Here is a 23219-nt window from a genome sequence, read left to right on the forward strand (position 1 = left end):
ATAATTAAATATTTGCATAAGTAAATTATAATATACCAGATAAAGTAGATCCAAATATTCTGATAATTGGGACTTGTCTAATTTCATTTCCTCGAAAATCTGAAAATGTTACATCTAATTCTGATAATGGAGTTGATTGATAACTATCCAAAACTACCAAATTAATTGAAAACATTTTTGATATCTATAAATAAAATAATATATTTAATATGTTTTTTATTATTTGTTTAAACAAATAAATTAATTATTTAAATAATTACCTGAATAATTATAAGAGACGCATAGAAAATGTTTATATAATAAGTGCTTTTACTGAATATTTATTTATAAAATTTTTTTTAATAATGTTTTAATCAATTATTTATAATTCAGACAATGATAAATATAAAATTCTAGGTTATGTTTATAATTTTTCTTTTATTAACATCAAATGTCAAAATTAAAATTCCAAATTTGCAAATTTTTTTTTGAAAATATTTTATAAATAATATACTTTTATTATTACTTTTAAATGTTAAACTTTTAACATTATTTCTAAAAAAAAAAATAATTTTCAAATCCACATACAATTAATATCTTTTTTAATATGTTACAACAGTCATATATACTGTTTATTCAAATCAAAAAATAAATGAATCTTAAAATAAAATAATAAAATAAAATTTATAATAAAAACTAAAATTTGTACTTTTTGTCACATATTTTTATTTTATATTACAATTTAAATTTTATAAATGCATTTATTAAGCATATGTAGTTAGCAAAATAAATTGTATATACATTAGATATAAATAGATATAAATAGACATTTGAAATATTTAATTTCAATTTTAATTGTAATGAATGAAAAATAGAAAAATATGTTTCTTTTATTGAATAATATTCCCATAATATCATTTAAAAAATATTATATTTTATAAGATCAACATTGTACAAAATAACATTTTATTTTCATATATATGTATATATGATAAATATGACATTGATACATCAAGTTAAAAATCACTTGTATGTGCGCATTTTGTGATACATTTATAGGCCAATAAAATTATAATAATGAAATATTAAATTATAATAATGAAATTCTTCAAAAATAAATTTTGAAATAATTTTTATATAAAATAAATATCAAAATATATTTTTTATATATAAAAAAAAATAAGACGATGATGATCTGAATTAAATTAAATTGATAAATGTATATATTGAATATTCATAATATAAATGATATTACAATAATATATTAATTTAAACATTAAAATTTGAATATCTAATGAAAAAAATTAAAATAATTTGCTTTTTATTTTAAACATGCAAGTTTAAAAAATGGTACAGTAACTTCTTTCACGAAAGGGATTTGATTTCTGTGATGAAAAACCAACCAAAAGATAATCTTCCTGTTCATGTTCTGTGATATATTTCATGATATCTTCGACAGCTTTGCTAACCGTAATTCGTTTTAAAGCAGCTTCACGACGTAGCTGCTCTGTGATTTGTCGTTGTTGTTGTAAATTCGTGGTCACCATATCCATAACAGATAAAGGCAACAAAATTTTTATGAAATACTAAAATATACAAAAATATATTTAAAATTTTTTTTGATTATTTATTTATAATTTCTATAAAATGTATATAATTTACCAATTTTTAATAATAAATTCCAAAAATATGAAACACTTAACGATACTTAAATTATTATTATACTTTTGCTACATACCACTAAATTTTATCAGTTTTATACTTCAAGCCTATCCCTTAAGGTTCGTTTTCATAAAAATTAATTTTGATATTCGGAATTATTATAATAACATAAAATTTATATAAATATTTTTTTAATTTAAATAAATAATGATTTTTTTATTATTGAATATAAATTAATAAAAGACATTATAAAAATTTTTATAATTTTAAGATTAAAATTATTAAAGAGCGATGTCGCTGTAATCGCAATCGCGGAAAAACATCTGGATTATTCGTTATTTTTGACGAAAAGTTGTCTATTAATCTTAAAATACACACGAGGTGTAAAGATCTGATTTTTAAAAAAATCATGGCTTTTCATGTACCAAAGGCACCGGGCATGGCCCAAATGCTTAAAGAAGGAGCTCGTGTAAGCACAAAATGTTTTTTGAATATTTATTTATATATTATAAACTAAATTATGATTAAAAAGATATTTGTCAAATGAAATATGACACGAAGTTCAACATCAAACTTTATTATCTTATGATTTTATTATCTTTTATGAATATCTTTTATAGATATTTAGCATATATTTTTTATATTCTGTTTAAAATCAAAAAAAAATTTTAAATTCTTTTCATTTTTATGTTATTTTACCAATATTTTTTTATAATTAAATTAATATTATCTATACATATATAATACATATATAATAAAATTTTACAAATTACAAATTATTAATATAAATAGATTTCCTTATATGACAGTAATAATTTTATTAATTAAAAAAAATGAGATATAATTATTATTTAATATGAAATTAGAAAATTGTCATTATAAATGAAAAAACTATAAGATATGTTACTTGTTAATAATTTATATCATTAGTTGTAAAATTATATTTAATAAATTTTAATTTTTAATTATATTTAATTATATGTAATTTTTAGATAAGTAATAAACTTATAAGAAAAATGATAAAACATGCAATTATTTTAATATTATTTTATAATTAATAAAAAATAATATATGAGTTAAAATATATTTTATATATTCAATAATATGTATATTATTTTCTCTTTCAATCAGTATTTCTCAGGTTTAGAAGAAGCAGTATATGGAAATATATCAGCATGTAAGCAATTTGCACAAACTGTTAGGACTGCTTATGGCCCAAATGGCATGAATAAAATGATAATTAATCATATTGAAAAATTGTTTATTACTAATGATGCTGCTACAATTATTAATGAATTAGAAGTTGAACATCCAGCTGCTAAATTGATAGTTCTTGCATCAAAAATGCAAGAAGCAGAAGTTGGTGATGGCACTAATTTTGTAATAATTTTTGCTGGTGCACTTCTTGAAGCTGCAGAAGAATTGCTTCGTTTGGTAAATTTTTAGAATAATTAATATTATTTGATTAATCATAGTCATAAATTAGAAATATATTATATAATATAATATAATATTTATATAATATAAACATTTTATATCAATATTTTTATATCAGGGAATTACTACATCTGAAATAGTTGAAGGATATGAAGCTTCGTTAGAGAAAGTTTTACAAATATTACCAACATTAGTTTGTTATGAAATAAAAGATTATAAAGATGAAAAACAAATAAAAATGGGAATTAAAACAGCTATTATGAGTAAACAATATGGAAATGAAGAACCACTTACTTCTCTTGTTGCACAAGCTTGTATTTCTATTTTACCAAAAAAAAGCACTTTTAATGTAGATAATGTACGTGTTTGTAAAATACTTGGTAGTGGCATATCCAGTTCTGAAGTTGTACAAGGAATGGTATTTAAAAGACAAGTTGAAGGAGATGTTACAAAAAAAGATAATAGCAAAATTGCTGTTTATACTTGTGCTGTAGATATCATACAAACTGAAACAAAAGGAACAGTATTAATAAAGACAGCAGATGAATTAATGAAATTCTCTAGAGGAGAGGAATCCTTATTAGAATCTCAAATAAAAGCAATTGCTGATAGTGGAGCTAGTGTGATTGTTTCAGGAGGAAAATTTGGAGATATGGCTTTACATTATATGAATAAATATAATTTAATGGCTGTTCGTATACCTAGCAAGTTTGATATTAGGAGATTATGTAAAACTGTTGGAGCTACTGCACTTTCAAAACTAGTTAAGAAAAATAATTTTATTTTTTAATCATTTATTTTTTAATGTATTACAAAGATCTAATTAATTATTTTTGTTTTTAGGCTCCACCATCAAAGGAAGAATTGGGATATGCAGATTCAGTATATATTGATGAAGTTGGTGATACTATAGTAGTAAAGTTTGCAATAAATGGTAAAGATAGTCGTGTTAGCACTATAATTGTTCGAGGATCTACAGAAAATTATATGGATGATATTGAACGGGCTATCGACGATGGAGTTAATACATTTAAAGGAATAACAAGAGATGGAAGATTTGTTCCTGGAGCGGGTGCTACGGAAATTGAACTTGCTTCACAGCTTAGTACTTATGCAGATACTTTACCAGGCTTAGAACAATATGCAGTACGGAGATTTGCAACAGCTCTAGAAGTTTTTCCAAAAACCTTAGCAGAAAATAGTGGAAGTTATGCTTCAGAACTTTTATCCAAACTTTATTCTGCACATAAAGAAGGCAAAAAAAATTATGGTTTTAATATTGATGTATGTATTGATATATTTATTTGTTTAAATTTTTTATTAATCTTCATAATTAATCTGTAATAAAATATATATATTTTTTTATAGCAAAAAGGAGGTCTTATCGATACAGTTGAAAGTGGAATTTTAGATTTATTCTTAACAAAACAATGGGGTTTAAAATATGCTGTTGGTGTTGCATGCACTGTACTTAAAGTCAATCAGATTATTATGGCAAAACGTGCAGGAGGACCAAAAGTACCAGGTGGTGGTATTCGTGATGACGACGAGTAATATATAAAACATTTCACATATACAAATTTCAATGTATACATATAAAACATTTAATTACTCATTAATTCTTATATTTATTTTGTAATGTTATATTAAATTGGCTTTACATTAAACTTCATGTTAAACAAAAATATTTGTAAAGAAAACATTAATACATTTATTCACACTTTTTTTAATGAAAAAAACATACATAAAAATTAAAATGTTTTATATTTTCCCTCATTAGTTATATATAAATTAAATATATTTTTATTTTAATTATTCAATTTTTCTTATTTTATTAAAAACAACATTTTTAAAAATTTAATTTTTTTTTAGTTATTTAAATTGTAACAGAGGTTAACATTATAATTAATGCAACAATAATAAAGTATATTTTAGCAATATTTATTAACAATAAATTATCTTGTGAAATAACAAAATAAAATTTTTCATTTTATATATATATATATGTATATATTTAAATTTAATTTAAATAAATTTAATTTACCATTAAATTTATATATGATTTACAATTAAATTTAAATAAAGGTTAAATACATATGAACTATAACTTGATAATAAAAAAACACTTGATAATAAAAAACATTATAGATAAAATCTTGACTGTTGCTGTGTACTATATTTGTTCCTTTATATAAAGATAAGTAAAGTTATATAATATTATCAATATTGTAAGTGCTTTTTTTATCAATAGTTATAGTAGAATATTTAATTTCGTAAAAAAAAAATGAACAGTATGAATTTAAAATTTGCTTCCAATTTATCTTTTATGTTCATTGAGGCACCATCTATCATTGATAGATATAAATTGGCAAAAGAAGCTGGTTTTAAAGCAGTAGAAAGTGGATTTCCTTTTGGTTTTTCTATTGAAGATGTATCAAAAGCCAAAAAAAATGCAGATATTGAACAAGTTCTTATAAATGTGTATACAGGTTAATTTAAAAATTATAATTTGTATAAAGTATTATATAAATAATGATTAATTTAAGAATAATTATAATTACAATATAATTTTGGAAATAGGTGATATTTCTAAAGGAGAATTAGGATTTGCAGCAATACCTGGAGAAGAAGAAAACTTTAAAAAAAGTATCGATTTAACAATAGAATATGCAAATGCTTTAAATTGTAAACGGTAAAAGATATTTAATTTGATAAATTAATTAATATTTTCTAAAAATCAATATTTCAATTTATTTTTTGCATTATTTTTTCAGAATTCATGTAATGTCAGGAAAAGTAAATCAAATAACAACTATTAATGATGATATTTATATAAAGAATCTTTTATATGCAGTAGAGAAATTTCAAAAAGAGGGAATTATTGCACTTATAGAACCTATTAATAATATTACTGTGCCAAATTATTATATGAATAGTTTTGAAAAGGGTAATCATCTAATGCAAAATATATTTTTATTTTAATAAAAAATTATCATCTTTATCATGTTATTTTTTATTTAGGCTTAGATGTGATAAAGAAGATAAATAAATCAAATTTAAAATTACAACTTGATATTTTCCATTTACAACATATTTGTGGTAATATTACAAAAAACATCAAGGAACTTTTACCATATATAGGTATATTTAACTTAATTAACTTAATTAATTTAACTTAAATATATGAAATAAAATATACATTTCTTTTAATTTAGGTCATATACAAATTGCTCAAGTACCAGATAGACATGAACCTGATACTTTTGGAGAAATAGATTACAAATATGTTCTTTCACTTCTAGAAACAGAAGGATATAATGAATATATTGGTTTAGAATATTATCCAATATCATCTTCAATAAATGGATTAAATTGGATACAAAAATATGGTTATAAATTATAATATTCATTTTAAAAATATATATTGAAAACTTTTATTTCTTATTATTATATGTATATGGAAATGATAAATATCTATTTTTCATAATAATTATATATATTTTATATTAGAATTTTTTATGTTTCTCATAATTTAAATTTACTTTATATATATATATATATATATATACATAAAAAATTTAAAAATAAATAAATGTGTTAAAAAAAAATTTTTTTAATTTCTTTACATATTAGTATCTTTTTATAATTACTATTTATAATTAAATTGAATATAATCATCATTTTTAATATTATATATTAATTTTTTTATTAAAGATATTAATTATTTAATATTTAATTATTATTTAATAAATTTAAATAAAAATATTTAAGTCAATTTAATCAATGATGTCACAATTATTCTTAAATAATATATTGTAGTTTAATAAAAAAAATGAAGTACAATATAAAAAATATAAAAATAAGACTTTTTTTTAGAAAATATACATATGATTATAAAAAAATTTTTAAATGCATAATATTTAAAGTAAATTATTGTATTAGTTTTTGATAATATCTTTAACATATATGTAAATAGTAATAAAATATTAAAACAATTTTATCTATATTTGATATATTCTATATATTTAATATTCAATACATACCAAATATAGATAAAATTGTTTTAATATTTTATTTTTTGGCAATTATATTAAAATATTAAAATATTCTTAAATATTTCTATTTAACAACAATAATAATTTTATTACTTTGTAGTATCTTTAATTCACATTTTTTTTATAAAATCATTATTTATAATTAATAACAATATTTTAATTATAAATATTTAGAACTCATCAAATTATTTCTCTATTTTTTATATTCTAATAGAATTATTAACTTAATAGCTATAAAACTTAATATTATTAATTATAATTATAATTACATATATATTCAATAATAACTATATATATCAATAATAATAATAATATTGCATACACATATCTAAAGTTTTGAAAATTTTTTTTAGATTATATTATATTCTAGTTTCTGTTATTAATTTTTATAATATGTATAAGAGAATTATAAAAGTTCTGTATATAAGAATTATGAAATAACATACGATATTAAATATAACCTAAATATTTAAATATTTAAATCCTTTACATTTGTATATCAAATTATTATAATAAAAGAATTAGGAAATGAACCAAATAACTAATATAAATATATTTACAATTAGAAAAAATTATTAAAAAGTATTTAACCTGCAAGTAAAAAATCAACAAAATATGTTTAAATTTTTTTTTAAAGATGAGTTTTAATTAAAAGAAAAAAAAATAGCAAGTGCAAAGGATTTATATAAAAATTTTTAAATCAAATTCTATTATTTAACAAAAAATATTTGTTATAATAAAAATAAATAAATTTTAAAATGTTATTTCAAACAATTTCAGTTGTATTCACCAATGGTTGATTGGCATCCATTATATGGCCTATCACAGTAGTGCTGTAAAATATTTAAAAAATATTTAATATATAATAATCATATATATATATATATATATATATATATAGATTAATTTAAAAAAATTATTTTATAATTAAATTATATCAGCAATTATTAGATTATAAAAATACAATGTTAATGTCAAAAGCTGTAATATATAATCAAAGAAAAAATTGTTAATATTTCAAATTGAATTTTCACTAAAATAAGCATTAATATTTATAATATTTATAATTTTTAAATAAAACATGCAATAATACAAAACTCAATATGGCTATACATTAATTTTAAATAAATAATTTATATTTTTTAATACAATTTATTAAAAAAATAATATTAGGTATTATTTATGTTAAATTCAATTATAATAATAGAAATGTAAGTATTAAAATATAAAACTTTTCTAAAAATTTAATATCAAATTTAATTTTATATTATTTAATAAAAATAATATATTTTTTATTTTATATAGTAAACTTTCAAACATTTATATTTCCTTTTACTAAATAAATATTTATCAATATGAAGAATTAAATTTAAATACTTTTGATTAAACAATTTAATATTACCCAATTAAGTGCCAAAACCATTAGATTCTTCTATCAAAGTGAATTAGTGACAGACCTGTAGTCAAGAACTTAACATTCACTATATTAAACAGTATATACATATCACTATGAATAATCATATCAATACCATATATGTAAATCAATAAAGAATATGCATATAATTAATAAAATTAAATTTTTATTAAATTAGATTATTATATTTAAATCTGAGCAAAAAAATTATAATTTCATTTTAAAATATGATATAAAAAAAAATTTAATTCTTATATTAATTATATAACGTATATAATGCATTAATGACATGCATTTAAAAAAAATTAATGTATTATTTAATAAACTACAATAAGCAAGCAAAGTTAGTATAGTTTATAAAAATACATATATATAATGTATACATAATATAATATAATAACATATAATAATATAAAAATAAAACTTTTAAAATTTATATATAAAAATTTAATATATATATAATTCATAAATTATTTATATTATATAATAATATAATAATATAATTTATATTATATATTATATAATAAATTTTTATAAATTAATTATATGTAATGGAATATAGATAAAATAATTATGCATATATATTAATCAATGTTAAAATAAAATAAAAATCAAAAAATATATGAGTTGAAGTTAAATATAAAAATATTTTTATAGAATAATATATTGAAATTTCATTTCAATATATTTTTATAGAATAATATATTGAAATTTCATTTCAACTAAATATAAAAATATTTTTATAGAATAATATATTGAAATTTCATTTCAACTTTATCAATTTATTTTGCTTTTTTTTCTTACAACATTTTTGATAATAATAGACAGTGAAATTTATATACGTACATTTTTCATTAATAATATCTCATATCTTATATATTAATAAATGCTTAAATAATTAATATAATAACATGAAATTAATATAATCATATAACAATTTATATAATTTTTATTATCTTTTTAGTCATAATTTCTTGTTTTACTTATTGTACAAATTATATATTTGTACTAGTCATTATAAAAATTTGTAATATTTCCAATATTTGTTTTTCTATATTTATATAATACAAGCTCCTAGTAAACTCTTTATTAATGATATTTTTATGATAGTTTGATAGTAATGAAAAAAAAAAATTAAATTTTAAGATTTTTTATAATTTTTTTTAAACTATTTACTTCTTTATAATAATATTTTGATAAAAATAAAGAATTTATAATAAATACAATTAATACCCTGAATGCTGTATCTTTTTTTTTCAAAAGACAATGATATTAACTTATTTCTTATTTATAAAAAAAAAAAATTAAAAATGTGATCCGATAATAACATAAAAAGTTATTTAGATGATTGCAGAATACTTCTGACTAATATGAGTTTTGTACTAAAAATATTTATTTGGACAATGCATATAAACTAATGCACTGCCTCAAAATAAAGATTCACAGGCTACACAATACCTGATTGTGACCCATAAGGAGGTGGAGAGTCAAGTTCAGTCTCATCACCCCATTGTTGGGTAGTATGTCCCAACAAAGTATGTGTATCTTCATTGCACAGCCGTTCAGGAAAGTTTATCCCATCGCCAAAACTGTAACCCACACTCTACCTTCTACTTCATGTAATCCTATATTATTTTTAGAAGTAGCGTATCTATTAATTTTTAACAAATATAAAAATTATAAGGGATATTGATTAATTGTGAAATATTTTAAAATTTTATATAAATTTTAATTTTCAACATATTTTTCATTCTTTTTTCTTTATGTTTGCTTTTAATTTATTATTTGTAATATAAAAAAATATAAAATAAAATATGAAATATAGTTACACTACTTCTAATAATCAAATAAATATCAATCTGCAAGAACCAGATGCACAATATCTTTTATAATAATAAGAAAATTAAGTAACAATAATTTTTATTAGCATACAATATAATGCATCTACAAATAATATGCATTCAAAATAAAAATAATACCTATTTTAAAGTCCATCTCAATTATCTTCAGATTAAATTCAAGATGCAAATTTGATTTCACTGTAGGCATATAAATATTATAAATTTTAATACAATTTCATTTCATTACAAAATCTATCATTTTATTACAAAAAAATAAAACAATATTTATAAATATAATAATAAAAATTATATTTGTTGATGTATCATAAAAAGTTAATATTGTATTAATTAGAATTCATAATCTTTGCAAAACACGTTTCAACAAATCACAAAACACACATCTCATAAATTAATAGTTAATAAAAAGTATTAGAAACATATAGTTATAATATTAAAATTATAATTTCATTAATATTATATTATTTTCAATGTTAATAATTCAATCACATTTGTAAATATAACATTGGCTTTTATAATAGAATAAAAGCACAAATAAAATAAATAGTTGCATGCATTCATAAAGCAAATATATATGTATATATATATACACACACACATATGTGTGTGTATATGTGTGTAACTTTGTTACTCTGGAACTCTACATCAAATAAATAATAAATAAAAGAAAATGGTTTTCTAAAAAAAAAAATAAATGCATGAATCTATTAAAAGACATGAAGAAAATGTTTTAATTTCTTTGTTTTAAAAAATATTTAGACATTTTTTAAATGTAACAATATGTTATTTATTTTAATATCAACTGCCTTTTAATCAACATTAAGGAGTTCCACAGTAAAATTTATATATAACTATTACATTGGCACTATAAATTTCTATAATGCTGACCTGTTTCGGGTACTTCCCATGGAGTCATAAGTATTCGATGTGCCTTGATGTTGCGCACGTACTGGATAGGTGACACCATTTCCAAGACTAAAACACATTTAACGGATCCATCGCGTTTTAACCGTAATGCTATTATTTACAATTGTACTTATTTATGAAAAATATGAATTAATAAAATTGAGATATTTATATTAAGAGAATAAATAGTAATAAAATTTAATATGTATTATTGATAAATATTTATTATATAATTTGAATAATTAATAAATATTAGAATTTATGTTGATATTTTTTTAATATTAGTTATATGCAATGAAAAATTAATTTTTATATATAGTTTTGTATATTTTTATATAATTTTGATTTTTAAGGCAGTTTATATAATTTATTAAATATATATTTTATATTTTTTACCATTTTCTTCACTTTTATCTGAGATATAATAATTTAGTTTTTTGTGAAACTATACTACTATGGTTACTTAATGAAGAACTTAAAATACAATAGATAAAGCTGAAGATGGAAATTTTTTATAATAATTCTAAATATTTCTTATAATTACATTTATTTATAAAAAAAATTAAATTTTCTAATATGATATTAATATTCATCAATTTATAATATTATAATGTATATACATATATACATATACACATATATACTTACAAATAAGTACATTATGTGTATTTACAAATTAGTATACATGTCTTTTCATAATATGAAATTATAATTATTACATAATTTCAATAATTTTATTAATAATTAGAATTATATATTGTGCAAGTGGTTCGCAGTTTTATTATTATTATTATTATTATTATTATTATTATTATTATTATTATTATTATTATTATTATTATTATTATTATGCTATCATATATCAAAATAAAAATACTACATTACAAAAATATGAATTATTAAATACCATTAAACTTACCTAGTAAAAATAGGAAGGAACCATAGTTTAGGATTATCACCAAATACTTCTTGGAAATTATTATACTTTCCAAGACTAAAACCATCTTTATCCTTTCCTGTACGGAACATAGGTGGTGTAAATGCCTCTACAAATGATTTATATATAAAATATAATATACATTGTTTTATAAAATTGGAATAATTTTTATATAACATGCTTTTAATTACCTAATGTAGACCTATTATGTAAAACAAGATAGCAATGATAAAAAAAAAGAGAATTTAAACTAACTGCAAACATCAATGCAACAAAGAATAAGAAAAGTAGATGAAATCTACCCATTCCATCTAATTCCCCCTGTAAAATAAATATATTATAAAATATATAAAATAACAAATAATATATTTAATTTTAATATATATTAAAATTATTTATAAAAATTTCATTAATATTGAAAATATAAAAAAATATTTTTATTATATTTATTATATATAATTTATATATATAATAAATTGTTAATTTATAATATATATATAATATATTATAATAATATATAATATATATAATATATATAAAAAAATTATTAATTTATTATATGTAATAGATAATTTTTAAAATATTTAAAAAGATTATACTTACTTTCCAAAAACGTATAAGATATTGTAAAGATGTAGCAGTAATAAATATACAATAAAGAAGAGCATATGCCAAAAACAACATGAAGAATTTATAATTGTGAAATCCTATACAGTTATTCACCCATGGACAATGATGATCCATTTTTAAAACACATGTACTACATACACTACAATGATGTGCTCGATCTGGTTTAATTAATTGACATTTCTCACAAAAACGAATTACTAGAAAAAATATATTATATACAACATATATACTTCTCTGACATAAACAATAAGAAACAATATTTATACCTCCTTTTATAGTGCGATTTGTGACTGGAAGACCTTGTGCAAATCTCTCTAAGATTTGTCTTTGTGCTTCTTCCGTTTCAGCTTGTTGAAATTTTTCCATTTCTACATCTGGAATTTTAAACTATACAAAAAATCATTTTATGAATATTTTATATATTATACTTATATTATACTAATTATAAATTAAATTTTACCTTGTATGGCACTTCTATTAAATCTGTAAATACAGTCTGCCAATAAGACCATAAAAATAATAGAAACAGGATATGATAAAAAAATAAATAAAAAGCTGTTAAAAAAAATTAATAAATTATTAATAAAACTATTATTTTTATTAAGACAATATTCTATTAATAATTATACAAACCTTTTTGAACATAATTATCTACAGTATCTAAAATAAAAAAAGCAAATTACTAGACATAATTAAGATAAAAATTTATTAAAATACAAATTTATTATATATATATATATATATAAACATGTAAATATAACTTAAATTTCATTTTTGTTAGAAAATCTTTATTATTAAAAATGGAATGAATGTAAATACTTACAAAAACATAACTGCACTACATAAGCATAATAGGACCATAAGACAATTGTCAAAATGAAAATAACTGGTATCCATTTTACGGCTTTCACAAACCACCAACAAGATCCGTTTTGTTTTCCCATTCTATTCACTGTATTATAGATATACATGTGTGCCTAATTAAATCATTCATGTAAACATTATTTTTACCATTATCAAACCGATGCACCATTGCAGACACTTTACATAAAGCGTACACACGCAATCGAGAATATCTTTATTACATGAAATCATATTTCGATAAATTATAGAAAATTATTTCCTTTTTATTACTTCTCTTTTGCTATTAACATTTAAAATATCAATATTTATTAAGATATACAAAATATAAATTATTTTTTTAATCAGAAATAGTATTTCACTTTTACTATTCGTACCATTTCTAGATAAAACAGATACAGGCAGGCATCTTTGTTTTAACAAATTATATAATTTTTTTAAACAAATTTATATTTTATAATTTTATTGCAATAAAGTTTTTACAAAATATAATTTTATTAATTCTTATCAGTTTATGTTTCGAAAAAATTTATTAATTTAAAAATATATTAATACATATGAATAATCTTGATTAATATATTTTTAATAAATATTAATTATATGATAAAATTGATATTATAATTTTTGTTATTAATATAAAATTAAGATATTTTAAATTTTTAAGACTATATAAATTTTTATCTCATCATGTATTATATATATAATCAATAGATTTAAAAAATGTGTTACATAAATAAAAATATATTTTATACTTTATAAAAAAATAGATGTGAACTGCTATTAATATTGAATAGGAATTTTCAAGGAAGAGAGATAAAGTTGGTAAATTGAAAATTGGATTCAATTTCAAAATATTATTGAATAATTTTAAAAAATTCTAAAATCAGTTAAAACAATTACCATTAATATTAAAAAAAAATACAATTAAAAAAGCTTTAATTAATAAATAATAATTAATTAAATATTAATTAATTAATATTTATCATATAAAATTTATTAAAAGAATTTTTAATCTATTTTATGATAATCTTTTTTATTACATTTTTATACAAATAAAGCATTATTGTTTATAAGAAAAAACTTATTTTATTATGACTAGATTACAAAATTATGAAATTTCATTTATATTTATAGCACTTATCATTATACATATAAAAACTCAGTATTCTTTATTATATTTTATTACAATTATTACAAACATTATGAAATAAAAAATAATTAATTTAGCATCTTTCACTTATTTAATTATATAATTTTATAAATATTCTCATCAAGTATACCAAAACTAAAAAATGTTAATAATTTATATAATAATATCTGATTATTAATAATTTTTCCAAAATATCTTACTATTGCATAGAATGTATGCATTTTTTTCTAATACTGAATATATATAACAATAAATTAACAATAATACTTTTTCCTTTAAATGTACATGCAATATTAAGTTTCAGATGCTAATTTCAAAATTATTTATTAAAAATTTTTAAAAAATTTCAATTTTATGAAGCAAGTCCTTTATGTTTTCGCTTTATCCTTGCATATGGACCTATATCAGGATCCATAACAAAATCATATAAAACAGAAACCCAAGAATTGTGTTGTGGTAAATTATCATAAAATTCGGAAGCTATTCGTTTTACCTATAAAAAATAAAATATTTTTAAAAAGATATAAATAATTTTTATTATTAATTTTTTTAAATTACTTCTGGTAGTCTTGAACCAGGAACAGCAGGAAAATCATGATGTTCATTATGATATCCAACATTAAATGTAATCCAATTTAATGGACCATAATAACTATATGTTTCAAAACCTTTTCTGTACATATAATGTTCTGATATAAAATGTCCAGCTACAGGATGCAAACCCATTGCCATTGCTGATCCAGAAAGTAAATAAACTAAAACTTTTCCACCTATATAATATATAATAAAATATATATAATAAAATATATTCACATAATATAATATGATAGTATTATTATCAATATTTACCTAAAAAATACCATATCAATCCATCAAAAGTAAATTGTATTATAAAATTTATATATTCCATTAATGTAGGTGCCATTGGATAAACAATAAGAGGTCTAAATGCATAAAAAAATGGTTGTAGACATAACCAACAAAATTTTCCAAATGTAGTGCAAAATAATTTTGCTTCTAATAATGTTGGTAAATCTGTATCTAATTTTTCATCACCTTGATACTGTAATTTATTTTTTAAAACAAATACAAATATAAATATAATAAATATATAATAATAGAATAAAATATATTAAATGTCTATATTTATTTAAAATATTATTTTATTTAATTTATTTTTAATTATTTTTAATTATATATTTTATTTGTACTTACACGATGATGTATAAGATGATATTTTTTAAAACTAACAGATATTGGTATACCTACAGGTAAATTAACAAAATATCCAAATAATCTATTAGCTTTAGGTCTACCATGTCCAAAAGCAAGATTATGTGCTATTTCATGTATTGCTAAAAACAGAATGATAGAAAAATATATATAATAATATAATATATACAATAAAATTAAATAATATATTTAATCAAATATAATATAATAAATATAATCATCATAAGTAAAATGTTAAAAAATAAAATATATAAGTATATTATATATTTATAGAAATAAAAAAAATTATTAATCTATATATTATAACAATATAATCTGTTAGATAAGATTTAATGAATCATTACTCTTGAAATAACATTATAATCATGAAATTTTTGATGAAAACTGATATAAAATAATGTAAGGTTATCTTTTATAATAATTATAATAATTATTGTATTATAACAGATATTTAATATTTCATATAAATTAATACAGATGATTAAAAAATATCTTTTACATACCTAACATAAGAGAATGATTAATTACACCTCCAAAACAATATGCTAAAAAAAACAGCATTGGATAACTTAAATCTTTTATAAAGAACATAGAGATGAATTGAATTAAAACCATTCCTGTTACTACCCATTTAAAGTACGGATCATATCCAAATAACTTTTTTATTTGTGGATATTTTTCTGAAAAAGAAGCAAAATTTTTTAATATTATAAAATTATTAAAATAAATTTGTAATTATATCTGAATTTTAAATTCTAATATTTATTAATTTTATTCAATATAGTTAATTAATCGAATATTTTCAAATTAAATTTAAAATATTTATCATATTTTATATTCATACCTAAAATTATTTTACGTCGTGAAGCATGTGGTTCTTCTGTATAAACCCATTCGAAATCATTTCTTGAAACATGTTGACCCATCTTCAAATAAAAAAAATTTAATTACTTTTACCAATTAGATTATTAATAATTTTTACTCAATCAACATATGAGATTTAAATGTATATTTCAAGAAATATACAAAATGTACGGCTTTTCATAGCCGGCGTTATCGACAATCAACTATATTAATCATTTAAGTTCTGATTACAGCGCAATCTATCATAAGTAAGAAAATCTACGTGTAAGTGAAATGATTTATTAACAATAAACCTATTTTATAGTGTTCACAATAACAAGACGTCTTCTAATAAAATTATATTATTATTTTTTAATATTAAACAAAAAATATAAAACACATATAATTATTTGTTTTAATATAATACTTATCTTATTTGATAAATTTGTTTTTGTCTTATTTTAAATTATTTTACTTATTTTTTTTTAAATCAATAATTTTATCATATAATATTTTTAATCAAAATAGATAATATGTGAAAAATATGTATTCTTTTAGTTAGTTATAAAATAAAATTTATTTTATTAATATTAATTTTACAATATTGAAAATATTAAAATAAATAGTAAAAAGTTAAAATTAATATTAAACTAAAAGAAGTATTACACATTATAAACATATATATAGTTCTTATATTCTTAAACCTTTAAAATATAGAATTTTTTTTACAAATATAAAACAAAATATTTATATATTTTATTTATTAATATTTAAATTAAAGATATTATTATTGGTTTTATATATTGATTCTTTATAAACTAATTTAATAACATATGTTATTCTGGGGAATTATAAATTGATTTAATTTCTTAATTTGCAATTATAATTTTAATATAATTTTAATAAACGATTTAATAATATTTATTATAAGTAAGAATGAAGTTATTCATTTACAACATAATTTTTTGAAATCGATATTAAATTTTTGTCACATTATTTAGTTTACAAGTATCCATTCTAAGCACTGCAGATCGATGACAAAATCTTTTAGGGTTTTCTATTTTTTTTGTTTTTGTGTGAAGTGAATATGTCAAAGATTATGGCGATGTATAGTTAGCATTAAATTGAATAATTATAATTGCATATTATAAGTGCAAACATCGATGAAACATTATGAATTATTAATAACTAGCTGGTCATAGTTGGAATCACAACATGGCATCTCGCAGGTGAGGCACGTTTTTATATAAAAAAAATATGTAATTAACACAATTCACGGACAATCTGTGAACAAGCCTACTTATTTATTGGTGTTAACCGTGGATTAGTCAAATAGACTCAGAGGTAAAGTATGCGCATTTAAATCAATTCAAGAAGTGGAATTCTTCATGTCCAAAAATGGATGTAAAATAATTTCACTTTATATATATATTGATCATATATATTTCTACTTTATACAATTATTTTGTATTGCATGTTTTGATAATACAAAAAGAAAGTTTTTAAATAATTATATATAATAAATTTAATAATATAATATTTACAATTCATTCATATTAATATTATTCTTAAATAAAGAATTGTTGTATTGATCAATAGAATAATTTCATAATTAATATAAAATATAAAATAAATTCATATTTAAGTAAGAAAGTAAGAAAAATTTTTATTTTATTATAATAATTTTTTTTTTCTTTTGTGTTATGTATATAATGTATTTTATATACACTTGTAAATTTTAACAAATTATATTTGTGACAATTTTTATGTTTAAATAAAAGAATTAAGTAATTTGAATAAATTTTTTCAAAATGAGATTAAACATATTAATGTTTTAAAATAAAGTTTTTAAAATATCTAAAATTTTTAAAAAAATTATACTTAGAAATTTATATATTTTTATTACAGATGGTTCCATCCGAATATATCGGGTTTAGAAGCAGAACGTCTATTAATGGAACGGGGTTATGATAGTTCATTTTTGGCACGTCCAAGTTCATCTAATCCTGGTGACTTTACATTATCTGTTAGGTATATATATAATATATATATATATATATATTGTATTTGTTTATATAATTATGCACGATATATATAAAAAATTATTGTAATTATAAAATATTTAATATTTGTATATTCTCAGACGTAATGGTGAAGTGACTCATATTAAAATACAAAATACAGGAGATTTTTATGATCTTTATGGTGGTGAAAAATTTGCAACATTATCAGAACTTGTACAATTTTATATGGAAAATGGAGGACAATTACGTGAAAAGAATGGAGAAATTATTGAATTAAAATATCCATTAAATTGTGCTGATCCAACAACTGAAAGGTATTTGTTCGATTAAAACAAAATATATGTATAATATTTTGCATAATAAACATTACAACAAAGTTGTATGTTGTTATGTTGTTATGTATTGGAATACTTTTTTGTTATTATTATTTCAAATGCACGCATATAGCATGGTATGTGTTAATAGTAAAATATGGGTAAAGGTGGTTCCATGGCCATTTATCAGCTAAAGAAGCAGAACGTTTAATGTTGGAGCGAGGTAAAAATGGATCTTTTCTGGTTCGTGAATCCCAGAGTAAACCTGGTGACTTTGTATTATCTGTTCGTACAGATGATCGTGTTACACATGTTATAATACGATCTCAGGTTAATTATATTTTGTCATTTATACTACATATGTTTATTATCTTTAATATTATTATATTTATTAAAAAAAATCTTTTACATTTTATTATTGGAAATAATGAATATTACAGGATAATAAATATGATGTTGGAGGGGGTGATAAATTTGATAGTTTAAGTGATCTAATAGAACATTACAAACGTAATCCAATGGTTGAAACAAGTGGAAGTGTTGTTCATTTACGGTAAAAAATATAAAAAAATTTATTAACTTATAAGATACATTTGATATTTATTACATTTATATTTCATAATATATTTATTATTTTCTAGACAACCTTTTAATGCTACTCGAATAAATGCCAGTGGTATTGAAAGTAGAGTAAGACAATTACATAAAGAAAATGGTTGTTCAAATGGATGGTTGTGGAATGGAGCTACAGGTAGTAATGAATGTGGTGCAGGACGTGGTAAAGGAAAAGCTGGATTCTGGGAAGAATTTGAATCATTGCAACAATTGGAATGTCGTCATTTGTTTTCTAGAAAAGAAGGTTTACGTCCCGAAAATCGAGCAAAAAATCGATATAAAAATATTTTACCATGTAAGATCTTTTTTTTATTTCTTTATTTTAATTTTTTTTGTTCATAAATTTTAATAATTGTTCTATAGTTGATCATACAAGAGTGCGTTTAAAGGATGTTGATCCAAATATTCCTGGATCTGATTATATTAATGCTAATTATATTAAGGTAAATTTGATATTTTAATAAAATATATTAATTTGTATATAATTAATTAAAACTTATATATATATATATATATATATTTATAGAATGAAGAAGGTGATGGACAAAGTACTGGAATTAATACTTCTAGTGATGGAGGTTCATTTAATAAATGTTATATTGCAACTCAAGGTTGCCTTCCAAATACAATTCAAGACTTTTGGCATATGGTATATCAAGAAAATACACGAGTAATAGTTATGACTACTAAAGAAATGGAAAGAGGAAAAGTATGTTATTAATAAATTTTATATCTAAATTAAAATTTTATTTTAAAATTATATTTTTTAGAATAAATGTGCTCGATATTGGCCAGAAGAAGGTGAAGTTACAGAATATGGAGGTGAATGGAAAGTTCGGGCTTTGTCCCGTACTTCAACAGCAGATTATACATTGCGGGAATTTTTATTACATGGAAATAGATTAGGTTTTGCAGATTCCAGACGGATTTATCATTATCATTTTCAAGTATCTTATTATTATTTATAATTTTTTTATATTTTAAAAAATAAATCAGTTACATTATATGAATATCTTAGGCATGGCCTGATCATGGTGTTCCATCTGATCCCGGATGTGTATTAAATTTTCTTCACGATGTTAATGCGAGACAAGAATCAATTGCTGCTTCTCTTGCTTCAAGTGGTCAAGTTGTAACAAGTATAGGGCCAATTCTTGTACATTGTAGTGCTGGAATTGGTAGAACTGGAACATTTATTGTTATTGATATGATTCTTGACCAAATTAAGCGTCATGGTAATTATATTTTTATTTTTATAACTGATTTTTTACTTGAAATGATTATTTTAGATAATATATTCAAGATTTTATATTATATTTCTAGGATTGGATTGTGAAATTGATATTCAAAGAACAATTCAAAGAGTACGTTCACAAAGATCAGGGATGGTTCAAACAGAAGCACAATATAAGTTTGTTTATTTGGCTGTATTACACTATATTGAAACTGTATCTCAAAGAATGCAAGCAGAACAAGTAATTATATTTATTATAATTAACATTTTTAAGAAAATTTTAAAGTTTTAATAATTTTATTATATTTTAATATACATTTTATTTACTATTATTTTTACAGAAATCTCTTCATTTAGGTCGAGAATATACTAATATTCGTTATAAAAGTGAAACAAATACTACGACTATGGGTGAAATTTCGATCCCTACATGTACTACAACTCTTTCAACGTCAGCACATTTTACATTATCTAACTCTATCAATAATTTGAGGCCAAAGTAATTTACATAATTAATGCATCAAATAATGTCAAAAGCAAAGAAGAGGCTTTGTTACTCTTACCATATGTGGTTTTGAGCTTTCGATATTATCGTATTTTGTAAAAATTAAATTTTTTAATTGGTTATTTGAAATATTTTTCAAAATATGTGTTATTATAACAAATTCAATATACAGTGTATGTATTTATTATATACATACACATATGAATATAAATAATGTGTAGAAATTATAATATTATCACTTTACATTTAAATTGTTGATAAATTGTAATGAGAAGCATGTCAAAATATTATAGAAAAATATTTGTTCTATTTTACAATTTAATAGCAGTACTAAATAAGAACAAGATTATGAGAACAAGATTAGAATGCAAAGTCTCAATAATAGTTACATTAAGTGTATTTAAAATTTATAGTTGCTTTCATATTATTTCGCTACATATATTTCATTATCTACTAATTAGATAACAGATTTATCTTAGTATCATCTTTCATGTTTAATTTCTTTTTTAAAAATATTAAAAATTTTAATATTTTTCTGAATATGCAAAGAAGTTTTGAATAATATTCTAGGTTTCAGAAGTAGTATTATATATATGTTGTCAGAATATATTAATATTTGTTTTCATTGTGATTATATATTTGTACAAATTATTTAGTAATATTTAGGACTGATTTTTATAGAATTTTCGTTTTATCTTTGCAAAGATCGCGAATAAGAAACATTTATTATTTATAAATTTTATCATGTTACAAGACAGAATATGCGAAGATGTGATACATTTGATTTCATGCACAGTAAGAAATATATATGAATTTTTATTATTGACATTTATTATTTTTAATATTTATATTTAATTATGCTATTAGGATTATCACATTTAACTGTAAAAAACTTTTATGTAACTTTTATGTACTTTTATGACAAAAAGAGAATAATGATAAAATATAAAAATCAAAGTTAAAAATATAGTTCAATTCATTTAAATTTTTATTCTCTTCTATATTTAAAAAATTTTTTTTAATTATTTGCACATAAATTTGATAATTTTTTATTATGGATAAATTTTATTATTTTCATTAAAAATTAAAAATTAATTAAATCAATTAAAAACTAAAAAATTTGCTATTTTTAATTTATATTTTGCAACTTAAATTAATTTTATACAAACATATGCATATATTATATATGCTATATATGCTATATATAATTATATGTATTATATATTATATATAATACATATAATTATTAATATTTATTATATCTTTTATACATAAATTTTATATGTTTTTAATATTTTTGTATATCAGAGTATTGTTAAACAAATATATATTTGAAGTGAATATTTAAATATAGTTAATTATTACTTAAATCAGAAATCTAATATTCTTAAACATATTTTATTACATTATTCCAAAATCAAAATAATTTAATTTAATATTTGAAAATTTATTAAAATATATTTGAATTTTTTTTTATATTTTATAATAATATTTTATAAAATTTTTTAAGATTTAAAGAGATTATATATAAAAAAATAAAATTTTATTTTTTAAATATTTT

The 23219-nt window shown here is 19.4% G+C and overlaps 6 protein-coding genes across 17 annotated transcripts; 3 read left to right on the forward strand and 3 right to left on the reverse strand.

Moving 5' to 3' along the window:
* Positions 1-891: 891 nt before the first annotated feature.
* LOC108000279 (guanine nucleotide-binding protein subunit gamma-1) lies at positions 892-1858 on the reverse strand. Of its 2 annotated transcripts, none has more exons than XM_017060521.3 (2): positions 1718-1858; positions 892-1565 (listed from the first exon to the last, which is right to left on the reverse strand). In XM_017060521.3, the coding sequence occupies exon 2, from the start codon at positions 1530-1532 to the stop codon at positions 1320-1322; it is 213 nt and encodes a 70-aa protein (XP_016916010.1). In that variant the 5' UTR covers positions 1533-1565; positions 1718-1858; the 3' UTR covers positions 892-1319. The 2 variants fall into 2 exon arrangements, with proteins under 2 accessions (XP_016916010.1, XP_061942589.1); XM_062086605.1 differs by having other exon boundaries at positions 1642-1786.
* Positions 1859-1949: 91 nt separating this feature from the next.
* Positions 1950-4829, forward strand: LOC108000450 (T-complex protein 1 subunit theta). Its single transcript, XM_017060770.3, has 5 exons — positions 1950-2110; positions 2773-3075; positions 3197-3841; positions 3922-4362; positions 4447-4829. Exons 1-5 carry the CDS (start codon positions 2051-2053, stop codon positions 4630-4632), a joined length of 1635 nt encoding a protein of 544 aa, XP_016916259.1. The 5' UTR covers positions 1950-2050; the 3' UTR covers positions 4633-4829.
* Positions 4830-5028: 199 nt separating this feature from the next.
* Positions 5029-6686, forward strand: LOC108000451 (putative hydroxypyruvate isomerase). Its single transcript, XM_017060771.3, has 5 exons — positions 5029-5567; positions 5659-5770; positions 5853-6025; positions 6100-6219; positions 6294-6686. Exons 1-5 carry the CDS (start codon positions 5363-5365, stop codon positions 6479-6481), a joined length of 798 nt encoding a protein of 265 aa, XP_016916260.1. The 5' UTR covers positions 5029-5362; the 3' UTR covers positions 6482-6686.
* Positions 6687-7194: 508 nt separating this feature from the next.
* On the reverse strand, positions 7195-14163 carry LOC108000452 (palmitoyltransferase ZDHHC2). Of its 8 annotated transcripts, XM_062086599.1 has the most exons (10): positions 13703-14163; positions 13513-13539; positions 13340-13434; positions 13146-13266; positions 12853-13076; positions 12441-12570; positions 12232-12358; positions 11295-11381; positions 10006-10136; positions 7195-7966 (listed from the first exon to the last, which is right to left on the reverse strand). In XM_062086599.1, the coding sequence occupies exons 1-10, from the start codon at positions 13848-13850 to the stop codon at positions 7956-7958; spliced, it is 1101 nt and encodes a 366-aa protein (XP_061942583.1). In that variant the 5' UTR covers positions 13851-14163; the 3' UTR covers positions 7195-7955. The 8 variants fall into 8 exon arrangements, 7 of the variants coding, with proteins under 7 accessions (XP_061942583.1, XP_061942585.1, XP_061942584.1 ...); XM_062086601.1 differs by lacking the exon at positions 11295-11381; XM_062086600.1 differs by lacking the exon at positions 10006-10136.
* A 643-nt stretch (positions 14164-14806) lies between these two features.
* On the reverse strand, positions 14807-17109 carry LOC108000422 (sphingolipid delta(4)-desaturase DES1). The gene is made up of 6 exons (XM_062086680.1): positions 16968-17109; positions 16627-16803; positions 16106-16245; positions 15740-15953; positions 15449-15660; positions 14807-15383 (listed from the first exon to the last, which is right to left on the reverse strand). The coding sequence occupies exons 1-6, from the start codon at positions 17047-17049 to the stop codon at positions 15243-15245; spliced, it is 966 nt and encodes a 321-aa protein (XP_061942664.1). The 5' UTR covers positions 17050-17109; the 3' UTR covers positions 14807-15242.
* Position 17110: 1 nt separating this feature from the next.
* On the forward strand, positions 17111-22623 carry LOC108000417 (tyrosine-protein phosphatase corkscrew). Of its 4 annotated transcripts, none has more exons than XM_017060726.3 (12): positions 17111-17251; positions 18875-18997; positions 19110-19304; positions 19472-19634; positions 19745-19857; positions 19946-20214; positions 20283-20362; positions 20446-20628; positions 20690-20866; positions 20938-21154; positions 21243-21394; positions 21495-22623. In XM_017060726.3, exons 2-12 carry the CDS (start codon positions 18921-18923, stop codon positions 21654-21656), a joined length of 1788 nt encoding a protein of 595 aa, XP_016916215.1. In that variant the 5' UTR covers positions 17111-17251; positions 18875-18920; the 3' UTR covers positions 21657-22623. The 4 variants fall into 4 exon arrangements, with proteins under 4 accessions (XP_016916215.1, XP_016916213.1, XP_016916214.1 ...); XM_017060724.3 differs by lacking the exon at positions 17111-17251 and adding an exon at positions 18053-18195; XM_017060725.3 differs by lacking the exon at positions 17111-17251 and adding an exon at positions 18168-18310.
* The last annotated feature ends 596 nt before the right edge of the window (positions 22624-23219 follow it).

This window comes from Apis cerana, linkage group LG16 (assembly GCF_029169275.1).
Source record: "Apis cerana isolate GH-2021 linkage group LG16, AcerK_1.0, whole genome shotgun sequence".
NCBI classification, from domain to species: Eukaryota; Metazoa; Arthropoda; class Insecta; order Hymenoptera; family Apidae; genus Apis; species Apis cerana.